The sequence below is a fragment of the Mustela nigripes genome, chromosome 7 (genome assembly GCF_022355385.1).
Source record: "Mustela nigripes isolate SB6536 chromosome 7, MUSNIG.SB6536, whole genome shotgun sequence".
NCBI lineage: Eukaryota > Metazoa > Chordata > Mammalia > Carnivora > Mustelidae > Mustela > Mustela nigripes.
In genome coordinates this window covers 35,531,870-35,550,990 of record NC_081563.1, presented here as the reverse complement: position 1 = coordinate 35,550,990, position 19,121 = coordinate 35,531,870, and the positions used below count along the sequence as shown (strand labels likewise).

The window sequence follows — 19,121 nt, the reverse complement described above, 5'->3', positions numbered from 1 at the left end:
TTTTATCACTCAGCATAAAGCCCTTGAGATCCATCTCTGTTGTCATGAGGATCAATAGTTCATTCTTTTGTACTCTTGACTCCAGCTGTCCTGTAAGGAAGGCTGTCCTAAGGAGCCATACACCACATCCACTTACATCCTATTTATAAGAACACTTTGCCCCATCTACCTGCAGAGTAATGTACTCTTTAAACATGTGCCTGGCTAACATTCTATTGCGATGGAAGATGGAGAGAAAAAACAGAAGACATCAGATTTTAGGAACAATATTGGTAAATTGAACTTTGTTCAGAGGAAGAGCAGGTGGCAAGAACATCTCTAAATCAAATTAGCCTGAGGGAGATGGCTTATCCTATTTTAAGCCAATTATATAAAAAAAAAAAACTGTAAAGGTGCTTTTGTAAGGCAGAATTGAAGCACAGATTTCTCTATAGATCCCCTGTGTGCTCAGGCATCCATCATCACACAACCTCCAACTTTCCTGGGCTGGGAGCCCCATAGTAAAAAACAGAAACCTGTTCACAATTAGGAGTCAGGAGTATGCAGTCATTGACAGTGGACTAAAGATGCCCCAATGGTGGCCATTCTGAAAGAAGGTATTATGAAAACAAAAACATAGAAGTAGAAAGCCGGTCCAATGTGGAATCAGATCTGGGTATTAAAAGCAACAGTGTTGGGGCGCCTGGGTGGCTCAGTGGGTTAAGCCACTGCCTTCGGCTCAGGTCATGATCTCAGGGTCCTGGGATCGAGGCCCGCATCGGGCTCTCTGCTCAGCAGGGAGCCTGCTTCCCTCTCTCTCTCTCTGCCTGCCTCTCCGACTACTTGTGATTTCTCTCTGTCAAATAAATAAATAAAATCTTTGAAAAAAATAAAATAATAAAAGCAACAGTGTTTTTCAGGTATAGTGTGAAATTGTGCCAGAATATTTCTCTCCCACCGATCACCCAGCTTCTGATCGTATGCAATTTCCACTCTCAGTATCTAAGGCTAGATAAATTAAAAACAGCAACACCCAGGAGGGAAACAGCAAGAAAGGATGTCCGTCTTAGACATCATGACTTTAATCAAGTCCTAATTCTGGAAGATCCAAACCCTTACTACAGTACAAAACCATCCCCAATATGGCCCCAAATTACACTTGTCAGAACCTAAATACTCACTGGCCACTCATCTTGCTACTAATTTTTCGCACTTTTATCCCCTAGTCTGTATCTTTACAAGATACTATTCTCTTTACATAGATTGCACTGTGTGTGTGTGTGTGCGCGCGCGTGTGTTTAAAATATTTTATTTATTTATTTGGAGGTGGCAGAGGTAAAGAGAGAGAATCCCAAGCAGAGTCCACACTGAGCATGGAGCCCAACTTGGGATCCTGAGATCCCAGAGATCATGACCTGAGCTCAAACCAAAAGTCCAAAGCTTAACCAACTGAGCCACCAAGACACACTTTCTTTCTTAATAAAGCAAGTGGCTTTTTTTTTTTTAAATAAGATTTTATTTATTTGACATACAGAGATCACAAGTAGGCAGAGAGACAGGCAGAGAGAGAGGAGGAAGCAGGCTCCCTGCTGAGCAGAGAGCCTGATGCAGGGCTGGATCCCAGGACCTTAGATCAGGACCTGAGCCTAAGGCAGAGGCTTTAACCCACTGAGCCAGCCACCCAGGTGCCCCAAAGCAAGTGTGTGTGTATGTTTGTGTGGGTTTTGTTTTGTTTTGTTTTTTTAAGTGGATCGGTTATAAGACTGTAACTGTTACAGGCCTTTTTAAACATTTTCAGCCACAGTTAATAGCTTCCTGCTTGTACTCCCCTAGTATCTCCAGTGTGACATATAGAACATACTGCATTGTTTTAACTTGTACATTCTGGTTTTTCCTTTAGACCATGAGTTCGTCTGAGGCAGTAACTATGTCTTACTTACATTTGTAACAATGCCTTGTGTATGGTAGGCATTACAGGTTCTTTTTTTTTTTTTTTTCAAAGATTGAGTTTTTTTTTTTTTTTAAGATTTTATTTATTTATTTGACAGACAGAAATCACAAGTAGACGGAGAGGCAGGCAGAGAGAGAGGGAAGCAGGCTCCCTGCTGAGCAGAGAGCCCGATGCGGGCCTCGATCCCAGGACCCTGAGATCATGACCTGAGCCGAAGGCAGCGGCTTAACCCACTGAGCCACTCAGGCGCGCCGCATTACAGGTTTTTTGAGTGAAAGTGTAAACTTGTTTCCGAAGTAGTGTTTTATCATATTCTTGCAATCTCCAGTGTTCTCTGAAGCTCTAGCTCAGTGGTTCTTAGCTTTAGTAGCACATCAGAATCACCTGAAGATCTTTGTAAACCCTCTCTCCTCGGAGTGGACCCCCACGTAACAATGTGTCCAAAGCTCTTCAGGTGATTCCGACATGGAGCCACCGATGAGAATCCCTACATGTCTCCAACTAGGGCCCTTCTAGCAGTACCAAAGAAGGCAGGCTGGTGTGAGCTCACACTGTCCGGCAGTCAGCCAACCGCCCAGTTAAACAGACGTGTATCGTGGGCTTTCCTCTTACGGCGCAAAAATGTGCACATACCCTGCCTCGGGCCCAGCTTTGTCCTAGAACCAAATTCTGCCTTTCTCCCAAATTTCAGAACAAAATGCCTGAAAGCGGACAAGCTGAAGCATGGAAAATCCTCTTTCAAGCGCCAGGAGCGCCAGGAGACTCGTTCTCTGTCTTCCGTCGGTGAAAAACAAGGGTAGGGACCGGCCCCAAAGATCACATTTCCTTCGGATGGCCCTTCCATCAGAGGACTGGAGGGACGTGACAACACACGTAGGCAGTACTTCCAGGGTCTTACAATTCTCCCATACATCTTCTCTCACCTGGCTACAACAACTGGAACGCTCTATTCAAACCGCCAGAGAGCCTTCAGCCCCGTTCCCAGAAACGTGCGCTTGCGCAAAATTTCACACGTCATAGTGGAGCGCGCGGACCGCTGAGACTTCTGGGAAATGGAGTCTGTGAGGAGGTCAAACACTGTGAGCGCAGACGTCAGAGCCTTTACGCAGGCGCATTGCTTTTCAGACCTGAAGAGGCGCCGTCTTCCTGGGTACCCAGCACTCTGTGTAGGAGGTGAGCTCAGGCTGCGGGTGTTTGACTTCGAGATGTGGAGTGAGCGCAGCGGCCGAGAGAAGGGGACACTGAGAACTTGGGGGAGGTGCTATGGGAATTCAACGGGGTGACGCGGGCAGAGCCAGCCTGCAGAGAGAGAGAGAGAGAGAGAGAGAGTGTGTGTGTGTGTGTGTGTGTGTGTGTATCCCCGCTCGGAGAGGTGCAGATGGAAAGTTGCCCCTCGCCTCCTGTGTGTGTGTGTGTGTGTATTCCATCGAGTGTGGGCACTGTCAGGAGTGATCTTTCATCATACACCCACTATATGCCAGATCCCAGCTTTCAGGTTGGAAGTTTGGAGCCTGTCGTCCTCCTTCCCATAATGGGTGTTTAATAAATATGGGTGGAATCAACACTAAATCTTTGGGGACGCTGGCTCCACCCCTCCGTCTTTCTCAGAAAACATCTCAGATTGTCTCGGTTAGCTCCCTCCGTACGAGGCCTTCATTTAAGGATAGATACATCATGTTTTAGACTACATCATTGAACATTAAAAAAAAAAATTAACCAAGGAAGTTTAACTTTTAAGCTGGTTGGAATCCATTGTTGAAACCGGTGATTATTATTTAGCTTATTGACAAGTTTGATTCTAGAGGTAACTACATCTCTGAGATATCTGTGATTTAAAAAAGGATATTTGCAAATTGAGTCTGAGATGCAGTCCTTAAAGCACTTGGCTTGACATATGTGGTTATCCATTAAACCAGTAATTAAAGCTACCTTAATGCCTAATGTGTCTGTTTCAGCTGTCAACATCATGCACAATCTTTTCTTAGTTCAGAGGAATGAATGGTAAAACGAATGCTTTAATATCATTCTTTAGTTGCTAAGGGCCTTGATGAGGCAGGGCCTATCATGGAGGAGGTAGGATTTGAGGTGGGGGGGGGGGGACAGGGAAGAAGTAGCAAAGCATTAGGCAGATTTGAGAGGGAGCTGATTTTAACTGGAGTGAAGTGTCAAGGAGTAGTGGGAGACAAGGGTGGAGAAAAGTACACTGGCATGAGAACAGAGGATCAGGACAAAACACAGGGCAACTGGATAGTATAGTTCTGATCTGAAGACTGTCAGGAAGAAAACTATTTGGGGACAGAAATTCTAGAGGTCACATCCAGGACTAGAGAGAGAAAGGGACTAGTGGCAGGGGGCCAGTTGGGAATGCAAGGTAATCCTTATGTGGGTTGTTACAGACCTGAATTAATGGTGTCAGTGGTAGGAAAGGATAAAAATGACAATGCAGAAGAAGAGTCAGAAGGACCTGGTGAGGGGTGCCTGGGTGGCTCAGTGAATTAAAACCTCTGACTTCAGGTTGGGCCATGATCCCATGGTCCTGGGATCAAGCCCTGTGTTGGGCTCTCTGCCTGACGTGGAGCCTGCTTCCCCCCGTCTCTCTCTGCCTGCCTCTCTGCTTACTTGTGATCTCTGTGTGTCAAATAAATAAATATTTAAAAAAAAGAAGAAGAAGAAGAAGGACCTGGTGACTAGATTTGGGAGGAAAGAGAGCAAGTTAAAAGTGAATTGGAGGCATCTGGGAAAATGATAGAACATCTGACAGAAATGTCAAGCTAGGGAGAGGGATTAATTGGGGAGTTGCATAGGGGAAGATGTTTTAAGGTGCTGGCAGAATGCCTGAATCAAAATTTGCAGTCACTTGGAAATGCCAGCTGAGTTTGGAAGAGTCATGGGGACTAGACTGGAAACCATCTCCGTAGAGGTGGAAAATGGAGGGCCAGGTGGATGGACTTTCTGAGGGATAGCAGGAACATTGTACAAAGACTAAGTGTTGTTGGGCAGCAGCCAGGTTTCCAGGGCAAGACTGGGGAAAAGAAGCCGGAACTTGTCAGAATAATCAAAAGCTGCAGAGAAATGAAGATAAGGAGAAAAAGACTATGGTAATTAGAGGTGCATTGGTCATTTTCAAGTGTACAGTTTCAGATGGTGAGGGGTGACAAGAACAGAAAAAGATTCAAAAAGAGGAGATGGAGTTGATAAGTATGTGTTACCAAGAACTTTGATCATGAAAGGAAAACCTAAATGAGAACTCTTTTGCTAAAGAGAGGCCATGGGATTCGGTGAAGAAGGTTTCAGAGAGATGAGAGTTGTATCTGTTTGAAAATATGGGGAAGAAGTTACTGGTGAGCTGGGAGATGGTGGAGAAAGCAAGACCTGGTAATGCAGGGACCAGATTCTGAAAAGCAACAGTAGTGGAAAAGGAGGTAGGACACACAGGACACTCAGGGAAAGACCCAGAGACAGAAACATTTCTGTTTCGTCTTCACACCCCATGCTACCATGCACATAGCAGGTCCTTGGATGTATTTGTTGACTCAGGGTGAATGAGTGGATGAATGGGTTGGTATTGGGCAGTCGAAAGGAAAGCAATTTTCATTTATTGAACAGACTAAGATAAACACTTTACATTAACTGTCTCATTTACTGTTTATAACTACTCTGTGAGGTAGGTAGTAAACAACTGGAGGTCAACCTTTAGCTTAATTTGCCCAAGCCTTCATCGTTAATAAATACGTGCCCATGGAATGCTTTTTACCACACAGACTTTGGAATTCTTGTGAGCATTCTTCCAAAATCGAATGGCAAGGATGCGAACAGGAAAAGCTTTCCAGGCAAGGGCTCATTTGAAGATCTAGAATAAGAATTTGAAGAGTTGTTCTTTTTTTTTCTCTAGAAATACTCTGAGAACCAGCAGTTGGACAAGAGAAAAACACAAGTGACTCCATGTGAATTTGGTATACTTGGGGAGCCCTGAGTATCACTGGGAGGCTACTGAAGCGACTGCCAGGGGAGGGAAGTCAGCCTGGCAGGGATCCCATGAATGATAGCACCTCAGGAGTATTGGCTGTAGTGGAAAAGGTTACTGAATGGCTGGGGAGCTTTTATGCCCACCACCATTTGTAAGGTGTTCAGTGCTCGTTTTATGAAGTCATAATCCAATAAACAAAACAAAATTGTCTTTAAGGATTTAAACATTGAGCAGTTTCAACTACAATCTCAGATGTAGTTCAGCGGATTTGTTTGAAAAGCTCAAATGGCTTTCAACAACATATTCAAATACTTTGATTCCAAAGTGATTCCTACTCTTACACTTAAACCTATTCTAAAAAAGCAACAACACATTGTAATTAATGTTTTCATTCTTTCTACCTTCCTAAGATTATAACCCGTGTAGCCCATTATTCTATATGCTTTATTTGTATTCTACTTACGCATCACAATAGCTCTGATAGGTACTTTCATTATTCTAATTTTACAGATGACTGGGTGAACTGAGACAGAGGTTGAGAAACTTGCCTAAGGTCATACAGGTAGTAAGCAGAGCTGGAATTTTATTTCTGGCAGTCTCTCCTGTATCTCAAAATACTAATTTGGACTTCTTACGAGGGCCCAAGAGTAATGTGGTGTGTTTTTTTAATAGTTTTTTTTTAAGATTTTTTTTATTTATTTGACAGAGATCACAAGTAGGCAGAGAGGCAGGCAGAGAGAGAAGGAAGCAGGCTCCCTGCTGAGCAGAGAGCCCCATGCTTCGGGGCTCCATCCCAGGACCCCCAGGATCATGACCTGAGCCAAAGGGAGAGGCTTTAACACACTGAGCCACCCAGGTGCCCCCAAGAGTAATGTTTTAAAACCCTTCTGGGAATGGGGGAATCTTGACAAGCAAGGGAAGGATTACGGTCTTAAACAACACAGCTTGCAGGCTACTGATGATATCTTAGCTGTTTCCATTTGTGTATATATCACTCTGCCTCCTCCTAACAAGATTCAAATCCCAATCTCTCAGGTCCAAAAAAAAAAAAAATTGTAGTTACACTAAACAGGTTTTCCAGTATTTTTTTTAAGTTTTTACCTTTTGCATAGTTTTTTTTTTTTTAAGATTTTATTATTTGACAGAGATCACAAGTAGGCAGAGAGGCAGGCAGAGAGAGAGGGGGGAAACAGGCTCCCCACTGAGCAGAGAGCCTGAGGGGGGCTCAATCCCAGGACCTGGAGATCATGACCTGAACCAAAGGCAGAGGCTCAATCCACTGAGCCACCCAGGTGCCCCACCTTTTGCATAGGTTTAAACATTTTTGCAAACTGGTGTTCACCCTCAAGGTGGTAATCTTTGAAAGTTTTGCTTGGCCAGTGCTCAATAACCCATTGTCTAGTAAATATGTATTGGTCTGGTCTTTTTGAAAACTTAACTGTACCTTAGTAGTATCTCATAATAAGACAATCTAGTGGGCTCATCTCCTAAAGGAGGAAGGATTAAGTCTGCATGATTACTTTGCCTCTTTAGACGAGCTCATACTCCTTCCTCTCCCCAGTACTGATTAGTCTGTTTGGGGTTTGACGTTCCTGATTCTGGGATTACTTGGTTTATCCACATTCCCTTGATTTCTTTTATATATCCTAAGGATACATCTATACTTTGTGAATAGTCATACAATTAATAGAAAAAAAAAAAAACAAAGTACTTGTTTGTATCACTAAAGGTGTATTTGCCCTCTTTGTATTACAATGATTTTTAAAATATATTATTTTTTTTCTCCTTTTGAGTATGGAACTTGTGGTCTTTCAAAATTCAAACTGTTTAATTCAGCAATAATAATTTTTATAACCTGGCCAGTGGAAGCCAGAATCACCTGGTTTTTCCGATCCAAAGATTTGGTTGGCAACAGCTCAAACTCTAAATATTCCAAACTGTACCCAGTAGCTTTCCCTCCAAACCTCCTCCTCTGTTGCTCATCTCCATGAGTGGTACCTCAGTGCACACCGTTGTTCAGATCAGTGACCTGGAGATCATTCTTGCTTTTCCTATCACCCTCAGCCTCCACAGTAAGTCTGTTGTCTGTTCTTCATTTTTTTTTTTTTAAGATTTTTTAAATTTATTTGTCACAGAGAGAGCACAAGCAGGGGGAGCTGCAGACAGGAAGAAGCAGGCTCCCCAATGAGCAAAGAACCCAATGCAGGACTCGATCTCAGGACCCTGAGATCATGATCTGAGCTGAAGGCAGATACTTAACCCACTGAGCCACCCAGGCATCCCTGTTCTTCATGTCTTGACAGTAGTTCCACTTTTGTCCATTTCTGCTGTCACTACTTTCATTCAGCTTTTCATCATTTTTCCTTATTTAATTATGAGATTCCTCACTGGTCTTCTCACCTCCATTCTTGCTCTCCTCTAGTCCTATTCTGCTACAGCTACCCAGAATGGCATGGTTGCCTGTGTTGGAGGGTCCCCAAGATCACCCCCCATTCAGGGATTTGCTGGAAGGATGTGGGGCTCAGCCTATACTTGCATTCCTGGCTAAGACAAGGATGTACAGCTAGGTCAATCAGGGATATGAGAGGCAGAGTCTGGAGAAACCCAACTACTGGCTTTCTTGTGCTCTCTCCCTGCCATGAGGAGTCACACCAAACGCATCCTCTCCAGCAATAAAAATGCAACAACGTGTGTGATGTTCCAGCTCACAAAGGCTCATTAGAGGCTCAGAGCCCAAGTTTTTTTTATTGAGAGCAGGTCAGGCAGGCACTCTCTGCCTAACACATACCAAAATTCCAGACCCTCTGGCAGGAGAGTAAGTGTTCAACATAAACCACATCGTTTGTTCAAATAATTTGGCATAATGGGCCACCCTTCTTTCTTAGGGAACCCTCCCCAAATCGAAGTTCCCAGACCCCAGCCAAGGACCAACCTCGCAAATGGAATTTTCTGAGAATAGCTATCTTGGGTCTGCTTTAACTTTTCTATATACCCACATTCCTTCCTGTTTTTTTCCCCTGTACACCAACGTAAATACAGACTCATAAAAACAAAAATCGGAATAAAGAATGACAAGAAATAGAATAAAACCACTTAAAATGCCACCACTCAAATTGCACTTACATTTTAGTGTACACTATTTCAGTCCTTTTTCTTTACATATGCACATACACAAGTAAATAGCTTTAAGTGTGCATTCTTCACTTAATATTTGTACATTTGTTTAAAAAAATTTTTTTAACAAAACATCACAGACAAAGTTGAACTCTCCTGGTTATCTGTCCCAATTCCATATCCCTCCCTTCCCAGAGATAACTCATAATTTGGTACTGACTGTCCCACACAGATTTTTATAGATATTATTTACCTATTTTTAAGTTTGGGTTTTTTTTTTTTTTAAGATACATTTATTTGAGAGAGAGAGAAAGAGTGTGAGCTTGGTAAAGAGGGGCAGAGGAAAAAAGAGAACCTCATGCAGACTCCCCAGTGAGTGTGTAGTCTGATGCAGGGATCAACCTCATGACCCTGAGATCATGGGCCCTAGATCATGACCTGAGCCAAAATCAAGAGTCAGAGGCTTAACCGATTGAGCCATCCAGGTGCCCTGTTTTTTAAGTTTTATATAGATGTTACACAGTAATTCTAAAACTTTATTTTTTGCTCAGTAATTACCTTTTATGATTTATTATTAACACTAAGCTCTACTTCATTCATCTTAATGTATAATACTCCAATACACATAAGTTCACACATAAAATAACAATTGGTCCTTCTGAGGAACATTTAAGTTGTTTGCAGTTTATCACTAGTGATCTTTTCCTCAATGATTTGTAATGCCGGCTCAGTTGTATATCAAGTTTCCGTACATGTTTGGATATGTTGGGGATTTTTTTATTCTAGTCTATTGGTCTGTTATCTGTGTGGCTATTTTTTTCATGAAAATGAAAATCATATTATAGCATTGAGGTTAGAAACTGATGGACAGACCTGGGTTCAAATTCTCCCTCAAATTCTCCCTTTTAACCCTAACTTTCCTAATCTGTAAGATAGTACCTATCTGTGGGGCACCTGGGTGGCTCAGTGGGTTAAAGCCTCTGCCTTCAGCTCAGGTCATGATCCTGGGGTCCTAGGATCGAGCCCCACATCGCTCTCCGCTCAGCAGGGAGCCTGCTTCCTTTCCTCTCTCTCTGCCTGCCTCTCTGCCTACTTGTGATCTCTGTCAAATAAATAAAATCTTAAAAAAAAAAAAAAAGATATTCTCACTTACTTCCTTAGGACAAACTCCTAGGAAAGATTTGCTGAGCCAGAGTGTGTGTGTTCCAAGGCTCTTCATACAATTTGCAATGATCTTTCTAAAACACAAATCTGTGGGCGCCTGGGTGGCTCAGTGGGTTAAGCCGCTGCCTTCGGCTCAGGTCATGATCTCGGGTCCTGGGATCGAGTCCCACATCGGGCTCTCTGCTCGGCAGGGAGCCTGCTTCCTCCTCTCTCTCTGCCTGCCTCTCTGCCTACTTGTGATCTCTCTCTGTCAAATAAATAAATAAAATCTTTAAAATAAAAAAAAAATAAAATAAAAAAAAATAAAACACAAATCTGATAATACTTCCATGTTGAAATACTTCAGTGATCTCCATGCTTGTGGTCCCTCTTCCATGTATGGGACCATACAAAGCTGTCCTTGATCTAGCTGGTCTCTGTCTACTTCTCCACTGCACTGCTCACAGCCTAGACCGCTGCCATTCTAAACTAGTTCCAGTTGTTCATTTTTCCATGTAAAGACACACCTCCTTATTTTTGAAAACTTGGTACTTTTCCTGCCTAGAATGTTCCACCTCTTCCCCCAAATCAAGCCTTACATCCCATTTCTGCCAAGGAACTTACAGCCTCCTGTCTGGATGAGGCAAGCCTCTGCTGGGCTCTGAGAGTTTGTTGTGGGTATCTCTGTATAGTACGTACCCATCCTGTAGTGACACACTATTGGGGCTACTGGTTTGTCCTATATTCTGAGCTATAAGCTTTTAGAGGACAAGGACAGTGTCCTAAAGTTTTTGTGTTTGGTATAAATAGCTGGTGCTGAATAAATGTTGGTTGGATAGATGGATGAATGAATACAAGGATCAGTACCCGTATCCCCTTGACCGCAGGAGAGTACTCGGGGCGCCCCCTCTTTGCCTCGTCCTTCCTCAGACCGCACTTCCCGTCCCACTCATGATTTCCAGAAATGCTTGGCTTAACTGTGTTGACTTAGACTCTTGCCTGTGGGAAACTGAGACCTACTCAGCTAACTCAAGGAAAGGGGGTTAGCGATAGGATTCACACCAAGCCTAAGAAGGTTACAGGAATCCCAGAATAAAGGAGGCTGGTCTAAATGCAAATTGGAGCCCAGGGGTGGTCTGCCTGCATTGAGGGACTTCACACCAGTAAAAAACCCTTAAGTCTTTGCTCCAGTGTTTCACCACTAAGGTGACCAGGCTCTTCTTCCCCCAGCCTGTGTCTAGTCTTCCCGGGTCCTGCCTCCTACACACTCATAGAATCTGCTTCCGGGTAGCTTTGGCTCCCCTGATCCTCATGGTTACTTCCGTCCCTCCTGATACCCTTTCAGCTCATTGCTCACCTGTTGTGCTGACATTTCTTAGCTCATGTTCCCCTTTTCAAGGTAGATCACATCTCAGTCCACTACCTGAGGCCTACGTCAGTGTGGCTCCAGGAGGGAGAGACAGTGTCATGTGGAACAAGATGTGGCTGCCCAACAGTGGCTCCTTTAGCACAGGGTTACAAATGGGGTATTTTTCCCTTAATGAGGCTGTGGGTATTTACTGGACATGTCTTTCCATATAGTCATTTATAAAATTTCTTAGACTTCTTACCTGGTAACCGTCAGGGTAATATTGAATGTGAACTTATATAGTATAAGCTTCATATGTTCTTGATTCCCAGGAACAGAGCTCTACGTCTGGGGTCATGGTCAAACCAGCACCCCCTTGTGTGCTGAATAGCACTATCCGTGGCCTTTCATTCCAACTCTGGTTTAGGGTAGGGTTGCTCCTAGCCTGGCTTTGCTTTGTCTTCCCTGTTTGTAGGGTATTAAGAAAGAGAATGGGTATATAACTCACTGGTATTTGGAGATTTCTTGCTTTATGGGTCAAAAAACTACAAACCAAGACTTGTCTTTCTCATCCCATACCTTTTCCTCGTTAGGACTCTGCCCTTTTCTACAAGGAGAGTACACAGGAGGGAATGGCTGCTGTGTCTCCGACTGCCAGATGCCAGGTGAGGTGAACTTTGTGTGTCTGGAATACTCGGTTAGTCTCCAGATTGTAACCACTTTTCTCTCTTTATCTGGGAGCTGCTTCAGTCAAACTGAGCCAGGTAAATGAAAGGCTCTGGGGGGGAGTGCGTCTTTCCCATTTGACTTGTGGTATCCTTCAGTGACCATCTCTTGCCTTGAACATGTGCCCAGTAGTGTGTCACCGGGGACACGGCCCCTGTGGACTTGGCTCTGAGAGCTTTTGCCTAAAAAATGATGGTACAGGTTGGCTTGGGTGGTTTGAGGGAACAGTTCCTGTCCTGACCTGCCTTCAGAGTGGACCCCAAGTATTCCAGGAAGTGTTGGGTTAGGCTGCGGGATATGATACTTGCTGAAGAGCCCCTCAGTGAGGTGGTAAGAGTCCCAAAGAGAGATGAGTATAGGTAGAGACATGGGGCTTGCCCCACACCTGCCCATGGACCTGGAGTCTTGAATTCTATGCTCTAGCTTAGAACTTGCACACTGGAAACTCATCTGGGGTTTTAGGATTGGGGGTAAAGATGCTGTCTTACACAATCACAAAGCATTTGCGTGAAATGAGGGGATCCTAAGGACAATCTAATCAATACCATCATTTTAAGGATTTGTAAAACAACAACAACAACACCCAGATAATTGGTAGAATTCAAATAAGGTTGTAGATTATAGTATAATATCAATGGTGTTTGCTTGACTTTCATAATTACACTGTGATTATATTAGAGAATATCCTTGTTTTTATAAAATAGGAGTAAAGAGGCATTATGTTTGCAAGTTACTCTCAAGAAGTTCAGGAAAGAGGAGAATGTGTATTTACTGAGAGAGACAAAAAGATAAAGCACATGTGGAGAATGTTAACATTTGGGGAAGCTGGGTGAAGGGTACATAGGCATTCTTTGTTCTGTTCTTGCAAATTATCTGAAATTTACAGGCTTGGCTATGAATATAAGAATTAAGACCAAGAACTTCATGCCTCAGGGAATTATGCCACTTTCTCCCAAGTGCTTCAAAGCCCTGCTTCATCAGAACAATTTTACTTACCCTCCTTCCACAACCTCAGGGCTATCATCTTTATGACTGTTTCGTCTGGTCCATATAAAGAGAAGAGAAGGGTTTTAAGTAAGGGGCAATGTGATTGTATTTCCAGGAATCAGTGACATTCGAGGATGTGGCCGTGATTTTCACAGATGAGGAGTGGAGACATCTAGTCCCTATTCAGAGGGACCTCTACAAGGAGGTGATGCTGGAAAACTATAAGAGTATTGTCTCATTAGGTAAGGAGAGCTTCCCATAAGAAGTTAGACTCGGTACTGTGTTAATGGGGGGTTGAGGGGCCAATAAATGATACCTCTTCTCCCACCTGACTTCTGAAGCAGTGAGAGACAAGATAGAGGAGTAGAAGGTATGGCTTAGGGGTACAGCGACAGTGGGCTTCTTCATCTTGAACCCCAAGATTGGACAGACTGGCTTCCTGAGCCATGGGCAGATTGTACAACCCCAGCCTCCCTTGTTCAGGAGCCTGTCCCTATAGTATAGAGGACCCACTCTCCAAAGGGGGTGGGGGGCAAACAGAAGAAGCTGAGTTACATATGGCCAGTTCCTCCACCAGCTCATCCGTCAGGTAACTTACTCAGCTCCGTCCAGAGGACTAAGGATGCCATCTTGTTGAGAGAAAATTTCTCCTCAGAGAAGCAGAGGAGGGGAGGAAGAATTGTTTTCCTTTATAAAGATTTTATTTATTTATTTGACAGAATGAGAGAAAGAGTACAAGGAGGGGGAATAGTAGGTAGAGATGGAGAAGCAGGCTCCCCACTCAGCAGAGAGCTCAATCCCAGGCCCCCGGGATCATGACCTGAATCGAAGGCAGTTGCTTAACCGACTGAACCACCCAAGTGCCCCAAGTGTTTTCCTTTAAAAAGAGGGCAGGTGTGGGTGTAGAAATACAAGCTTGTGCTTCAGAGTAAGTCACTAAAAGTGTGTTTCATTTTGAATATTTATCTTAAGTGCAGGCTTAGATAGAGGCCCACAGAAGGCACTTTGCAGTTATAGAGACTTGGCTGACAAAAGGAAAATTAAGAATGACTGCTCTGAAGGCCCCCGCCCGGCTGGCTCAGTCTATAGAGCGTGGAACTCTTGATCTGGGGGCGTGCGTTTAAGCCCCACATTGGGTGTAGAACCTACTTCAAAAAAAGAAGAAGAAAAGGAAAAAGAAAAAGAATGTTGGTTTGAGATATTCATGAGAAGTAAAGGTTGGGCTCCTGTACATAATGCCAACCTCTCAGGAACTTCCAGAATTAAGAGACTGAGAGAGTGTGCAGATTCAGAAATAGGTATAAAACAAGCAACAGGTGGCCATCAGAGGACTCACACTGCAGGTTTTCTATGAGGCCAGTCAAGAATTTAAGTATGCCAAATAGGAAAAACAGGATAGCCAGGATAGAATGTTCAGGGAGCACTAAGGGAGACTGCTGAGCCTTTGTCACAGACTTTGGTGGGATGAAATATTGGGGAAAATAGAATTCCTAAGATCAGAAACAGGAAACCAAACAGGAAGGCAATGCATGTGGCCCATTTGTAGTAGGTGATCAGAATTTAACCAGATAGGTGATCCTTGGGCTCAATAAGAAGGTGTTTCTCTTTCACAAGTTGGGGACCCCCAATGTAAGGGAAGTTTAGACTTCAAGACTGCTTCTAGGATGGATTGTTTCTTTCAGTGACCAAAAATGGATAGACTCACTTGTAGAAATTCATCCCAAGCAAATAATAGCATCAGCAGCCCCGAGTGTACAAAAATGTTCGTCACATCATTGTTTGTTAATAGCAAAACAGTAAAAACAGTCTGAATGGCTGTCAGCAGGAGATTAAATAAATTAGATTATCCCATACAACTAACAGCGTGTAGCCATTAAAGTGGTGATGTAGATCTGTGCTAGTCGAAGTAAAGTAACACTTTATTATGTGAAAAAAATAAAATTTACAAATTAGCATTATTTCATAACCCAGTTTTTAACAGAATGTATCTATAGGTATCTTTCAGTTTCAAAATGAATAGAAAGAAAGAAAAAATGAATACAAAGTACAAAAGGTGATCTTTCTTTTTATTTCTACTTACCTCTAATTCTCCTACGATGAAGGTGACCCTCTTGTGTAAATAAAAGCTTAATACTAAAGGGTAAACCAACCGACAAAATTACACGTTTTTTTACTCAGGATGATCTGTTTTCATTCTTATCTTTCCTGAGCCAAGGACTCCTTTCCACGATTGTACCAGTGCTAAAGCTATGACATCCCATTCACTTCAGCGGGGAGAATAAACACATTAGTTCAAATGGATTTTATCAACTTTTGACCAAGTGCTACTTGTTCCTTTGTAGAACCTCAGTCTTGACCTCCATTGTGAGCTTCCCACATCCTTTTGCCTCACTTTGTACTCTGCATTCCCAGCGTGGGTCCTCTGGCTTTCCATTTTCTGTCAGAAAGAGTGAGAGGTTGGGTTTAAGCTTCGGAATAGTTGCTTATTTCCATCATATACCTGGCTTGTTTCTTTCTCCCTGAGCAGGACTTCCAGTTCCTCAACCTGACATCATTTTTCAGTTGAAGAGAGGGGATGAGCCTTGGGTAGTTGATCTTCACGGATCTGAGGAGAGAGAATGTCCAGAGGATGTCTCTCTAGGTAACTGTGTATGAACAGAGCAGGGCCGACTTTGGTTTTGTGACTGTTATTTGGTGGGTGTGTGGGAAGGAGGCTTGGGTACCACAGTTTTCTCACATTCACATCTTCTGCTTTAGTGTTTATTCTCTGTCACCCACCAGCTTTCATTTTTTTTCTCCACACATGAAAGTGTTACTCCTCTTTATCCACCAAATGTTTTTCTCTCAGATCTATCATGTTGCCCATACACACCTATTGCCCACCGCCCCCCCACACCACTTAGCCTACTCTCCCAATTATCCTGGCCACGCTCCCAGTGGAAAGTCTTCTCTCTCTTCTGAGCTGTCCGCTGTCAGTTCTGTTCTCTTTTCAAGTCTCAGTCTTTTCCCAACACGAACAACTGTCTATGGGAGCCAGCGGGGCAGTCCCTGTACACTACTGTTCAGATTTATTGTAGCATCTCATCTTTCTGCTGTCGCACTGTAGTATTTCCTAGCCCAGGAGAGAAATTGCATCTGTATTTTCTGTCTCTTCCAGACCGGGAGACTAAGCCCGAGATTCATGGTCCTTCAGAAGGAGAAGAATCAGAAGGAAGGGGGAGGGGAAAGCTTCGAGGAGAAGTTCCCGTGTGTCCTAAATTCAATGCTCATGCACTGGAGGGTGAGTCAGAAGCAGGGAAAGAGAGGCCTGCCATCCAGACCTGCAAGAAGTCCCTTTCCCAGAAGGAAAGCTTGCAGCCGGGGTCTACCCCTCTCAAGAAAATCCTCACTAAAGAGAGAGACCAGGAATGCAGCCATTGTGGGAAGACCTTTTTTGACCACTCATCCCTTACCCGCCACCAGAGGACTCACACTGGAGAGAAGCCCTATGACTGTCACGAGTGTGGGAAGGCCTTCAGTCACAGGAGCAGTCTCAGTAGACATCTGATGTCTCACACGGGGGAGAGCCCCTATGAATGCAATGCGTGTGGGAAGGCCTTTTTCGACCGGTCGTCCCTAACTGTCCATCAGCGAATTCATACTGGAGAGAAGCCCTTTAAATGCAGTGAGTGTGGAAAAGCCTTCTTCGACCGCTCATCCCTTACTCGACACCAGAGAATCCACACCGGAGAAAGCCCTTATGAATGTAATCAGTGTGGGAAAGCCTTCAGCCAGAAAAGTATTCTCACTCGACATCAGCTCATCCACACCGGCAGGAAGCCTTACGAATGTAACGAGTGTGGGAAAGCCTTCTACGGCGTGTCATCACTGAACAGACATCAGAAGGCTCACACTGGAGAACCTCACTATCAGTGCAGTGAGTGCGGGAAAGCTTTCTTCGACCGTTCATCCCTTACACAGCATCAGAAGATCCACACCGGAGACAAGCCATATGAGTGCACCGAATGCGGGAAAGCCTTTAGCCAGAGATGCCGGCTCACGCGACATCAGCGAGTACATACAGGAGAGAAACCCTTTGAATGCAGCGTGTGTGGGAAAGTCTTCAGTTCTAAGTCATCCGTTATTCAACACCAACGGCGTTACGCCAAACAAGGAATAGACTGAGTTGGGTGAAAGCTTTAGTCAAAGGACCTCCGTAGAAACTCAAGCTAGGTCTTCCCCATTGTAAGCAAACCCATCCTTTGAGCATTCTACTTATTCTGGCTACACCTCTCCTTTTCCACCTCTGCTACCACAGTGTGAATAAACATTCTCTACTTACCGTGTTCTAGAACTGCAGGATGCCAGAAGTTAGGATGTGACTCTAAAGGGTCGACACTTTGCGGAAGTTTGTTAGATAACAGGATAAATATTAGGAGGTGTTCGTCAGACATGTTTCTTGTCTGAGGCCCCAAATATCACTGCACTTTAATAACTGGAGGCTCGAGCAGGAGGGAAGGCGAAGTTAAAACAGCACTGTTGTTTCCAGAACACTTCTTTTTATAGCTTGCATCCCTTTCCCTGGGAGCTTTTTTGGGCCATGATCTTGTTCTTTGTGTCCCAACTTCTAGGTTCCTTTCTACTACTACTACTCTACTACTACTACTACTACTACTATTGCTGGCTAGCACTTAGTGCTACTACTACTACTACTGCTGGCTAGCACTTACTGAGCGCTCACTATGGGGTAAGCACTCAGTGGAGAGTTTGGCAAAGAGTAGACTGTTTGGTCCTCTCACCAACCCTGTGAAGTAGAAGTAGGTACTATTACTATCCTCATTTTACATATAAGCAGACTAAAATTTAGAGGTATTAAATAATTTGCCCAAAGTGACACAGCTTGTAAAAGGTGAAGCTAATCCTTGAATACAAGTCTACCTTCAGAGTCTATTCTCTTAACCATTATGCTATGTGGTTTAATAATTTATGTACAGGTATCATCTCCTCAACTAGATTAGAAGCACTTGGAGGCGTGACTTAGGTGTCTTTGCATCTCACACAGTGCCTTGCATATGATAGGTGCTCAATAAATATTTATCTGAATTAGTGATTTTTTCTACTTACCAGGTTCTCTCTATTTAAAACATCTGTTGAGTGTACATCCTTTCTCTGAATTTTCAGTGTAGACTGCACCTTTATCCTCTCAGGCGCCCATTACTGTGGTAGTCATTGAATTCTTCCCTCTTATTTTTTTGTATTAAAAGATTTTATTTATTTGTCAGAGAGAGAGAGTGTGTGCATGCACAAGCAGGGAGAGGCAGAGAGAACCAGGCTCCCTGCTGAGCAAGGAGCCAGATGCAGGACTTGATCCTAGGACCCCAGGATCACGACCCAAGTCAAAGGCAGGGGCATAACCGACTGAGCCACCCAGGCGTCCCTAACCTCTTCCTTACTGAACAGGGGTTTGTTAAGCTTAGGTGCCATAATAAGTAACCCCCAAACTGAAAATTCACATCTCACATAAAATCTGTTATGAGTCAGTCTGTCTCACTCCATCTTCATCATTTAGAACATGTTGCCTCTAAGGGTATCATGAAAGAGAAAGCTGGAAGATATTTTAGGTTATTTCTAAGAACCATCACTTGTGTCCACATCTCATAAACCAGAACCTAGCACCAGAGGCCAGAAAAGTAAACAAGCACCTCAGTATTTGGTAACATCAAAAGTGTCTGTCACGAATTACATTTTGCACATTACTGACATTTTGCACATTATGCTTAGACCAGTCTTTCTTTTTTTTTTTTTAGTTTCATATGTTTTTTTTTATATAATTTTTAATTTTTTATAAACATATATTTTTATCCCCATGGGGTACAGATCTGTGAATCACCAGGTTTACACACTTCACAGCACTCACCAAAGCACAT

At 43.5% G+C, this 19,121-nt stretch overlaps 1 protein-coding gene across 4 annotated transcripts in view; it reads left to right on the top strand.

Moving 5' to 3' along the window:
* ZNF2 (zinc finger protein 2) overlaps positions 1-19,033 on the top strand; it is a 41,820-nt gene extending 22,787 nt beyond the window's left edge. The window contains exons 2-7 of one of the 4 annotated variants that reach the window (XM_059405562.1): positions 2,622-3,103; positions 5,823-5,883; positions 12,096-12,167; positions 13,331-13,457; positions 15,743-15,856; positions 16,373-19,033. In XM_059405562.1, the coding sequence (XP_059261545.1) occupies positions 12,135-12,167; positions 13,331-13,457; positions 15,743-15,856; positions 16,373-17,379 (1,281 nt within the window). In that variant the 5' untranslated portion in view covers positions 2,622-3,103; positions 5,823-5,883; positions 12,096-12,134 and the 3' untranslated portion in view covers positions 17,380-19,033. Of the gene's footprint in view, positions 1-2,034; positions 3,104-5,822; positions 5,884-6,412; positions 6,460-12,095; positions 12,168-13,330; positions 13,458-15,742; positions 15,857-16,372 lie in introns of those variants that run through there. The other 3 variants (XM_059405561.1, XM_059405563.1, XM_059405564.1) reach the window with 3 other exon arrangements.
* Positions 19,034-19,121: the final 88 nt, after the last annotated feature.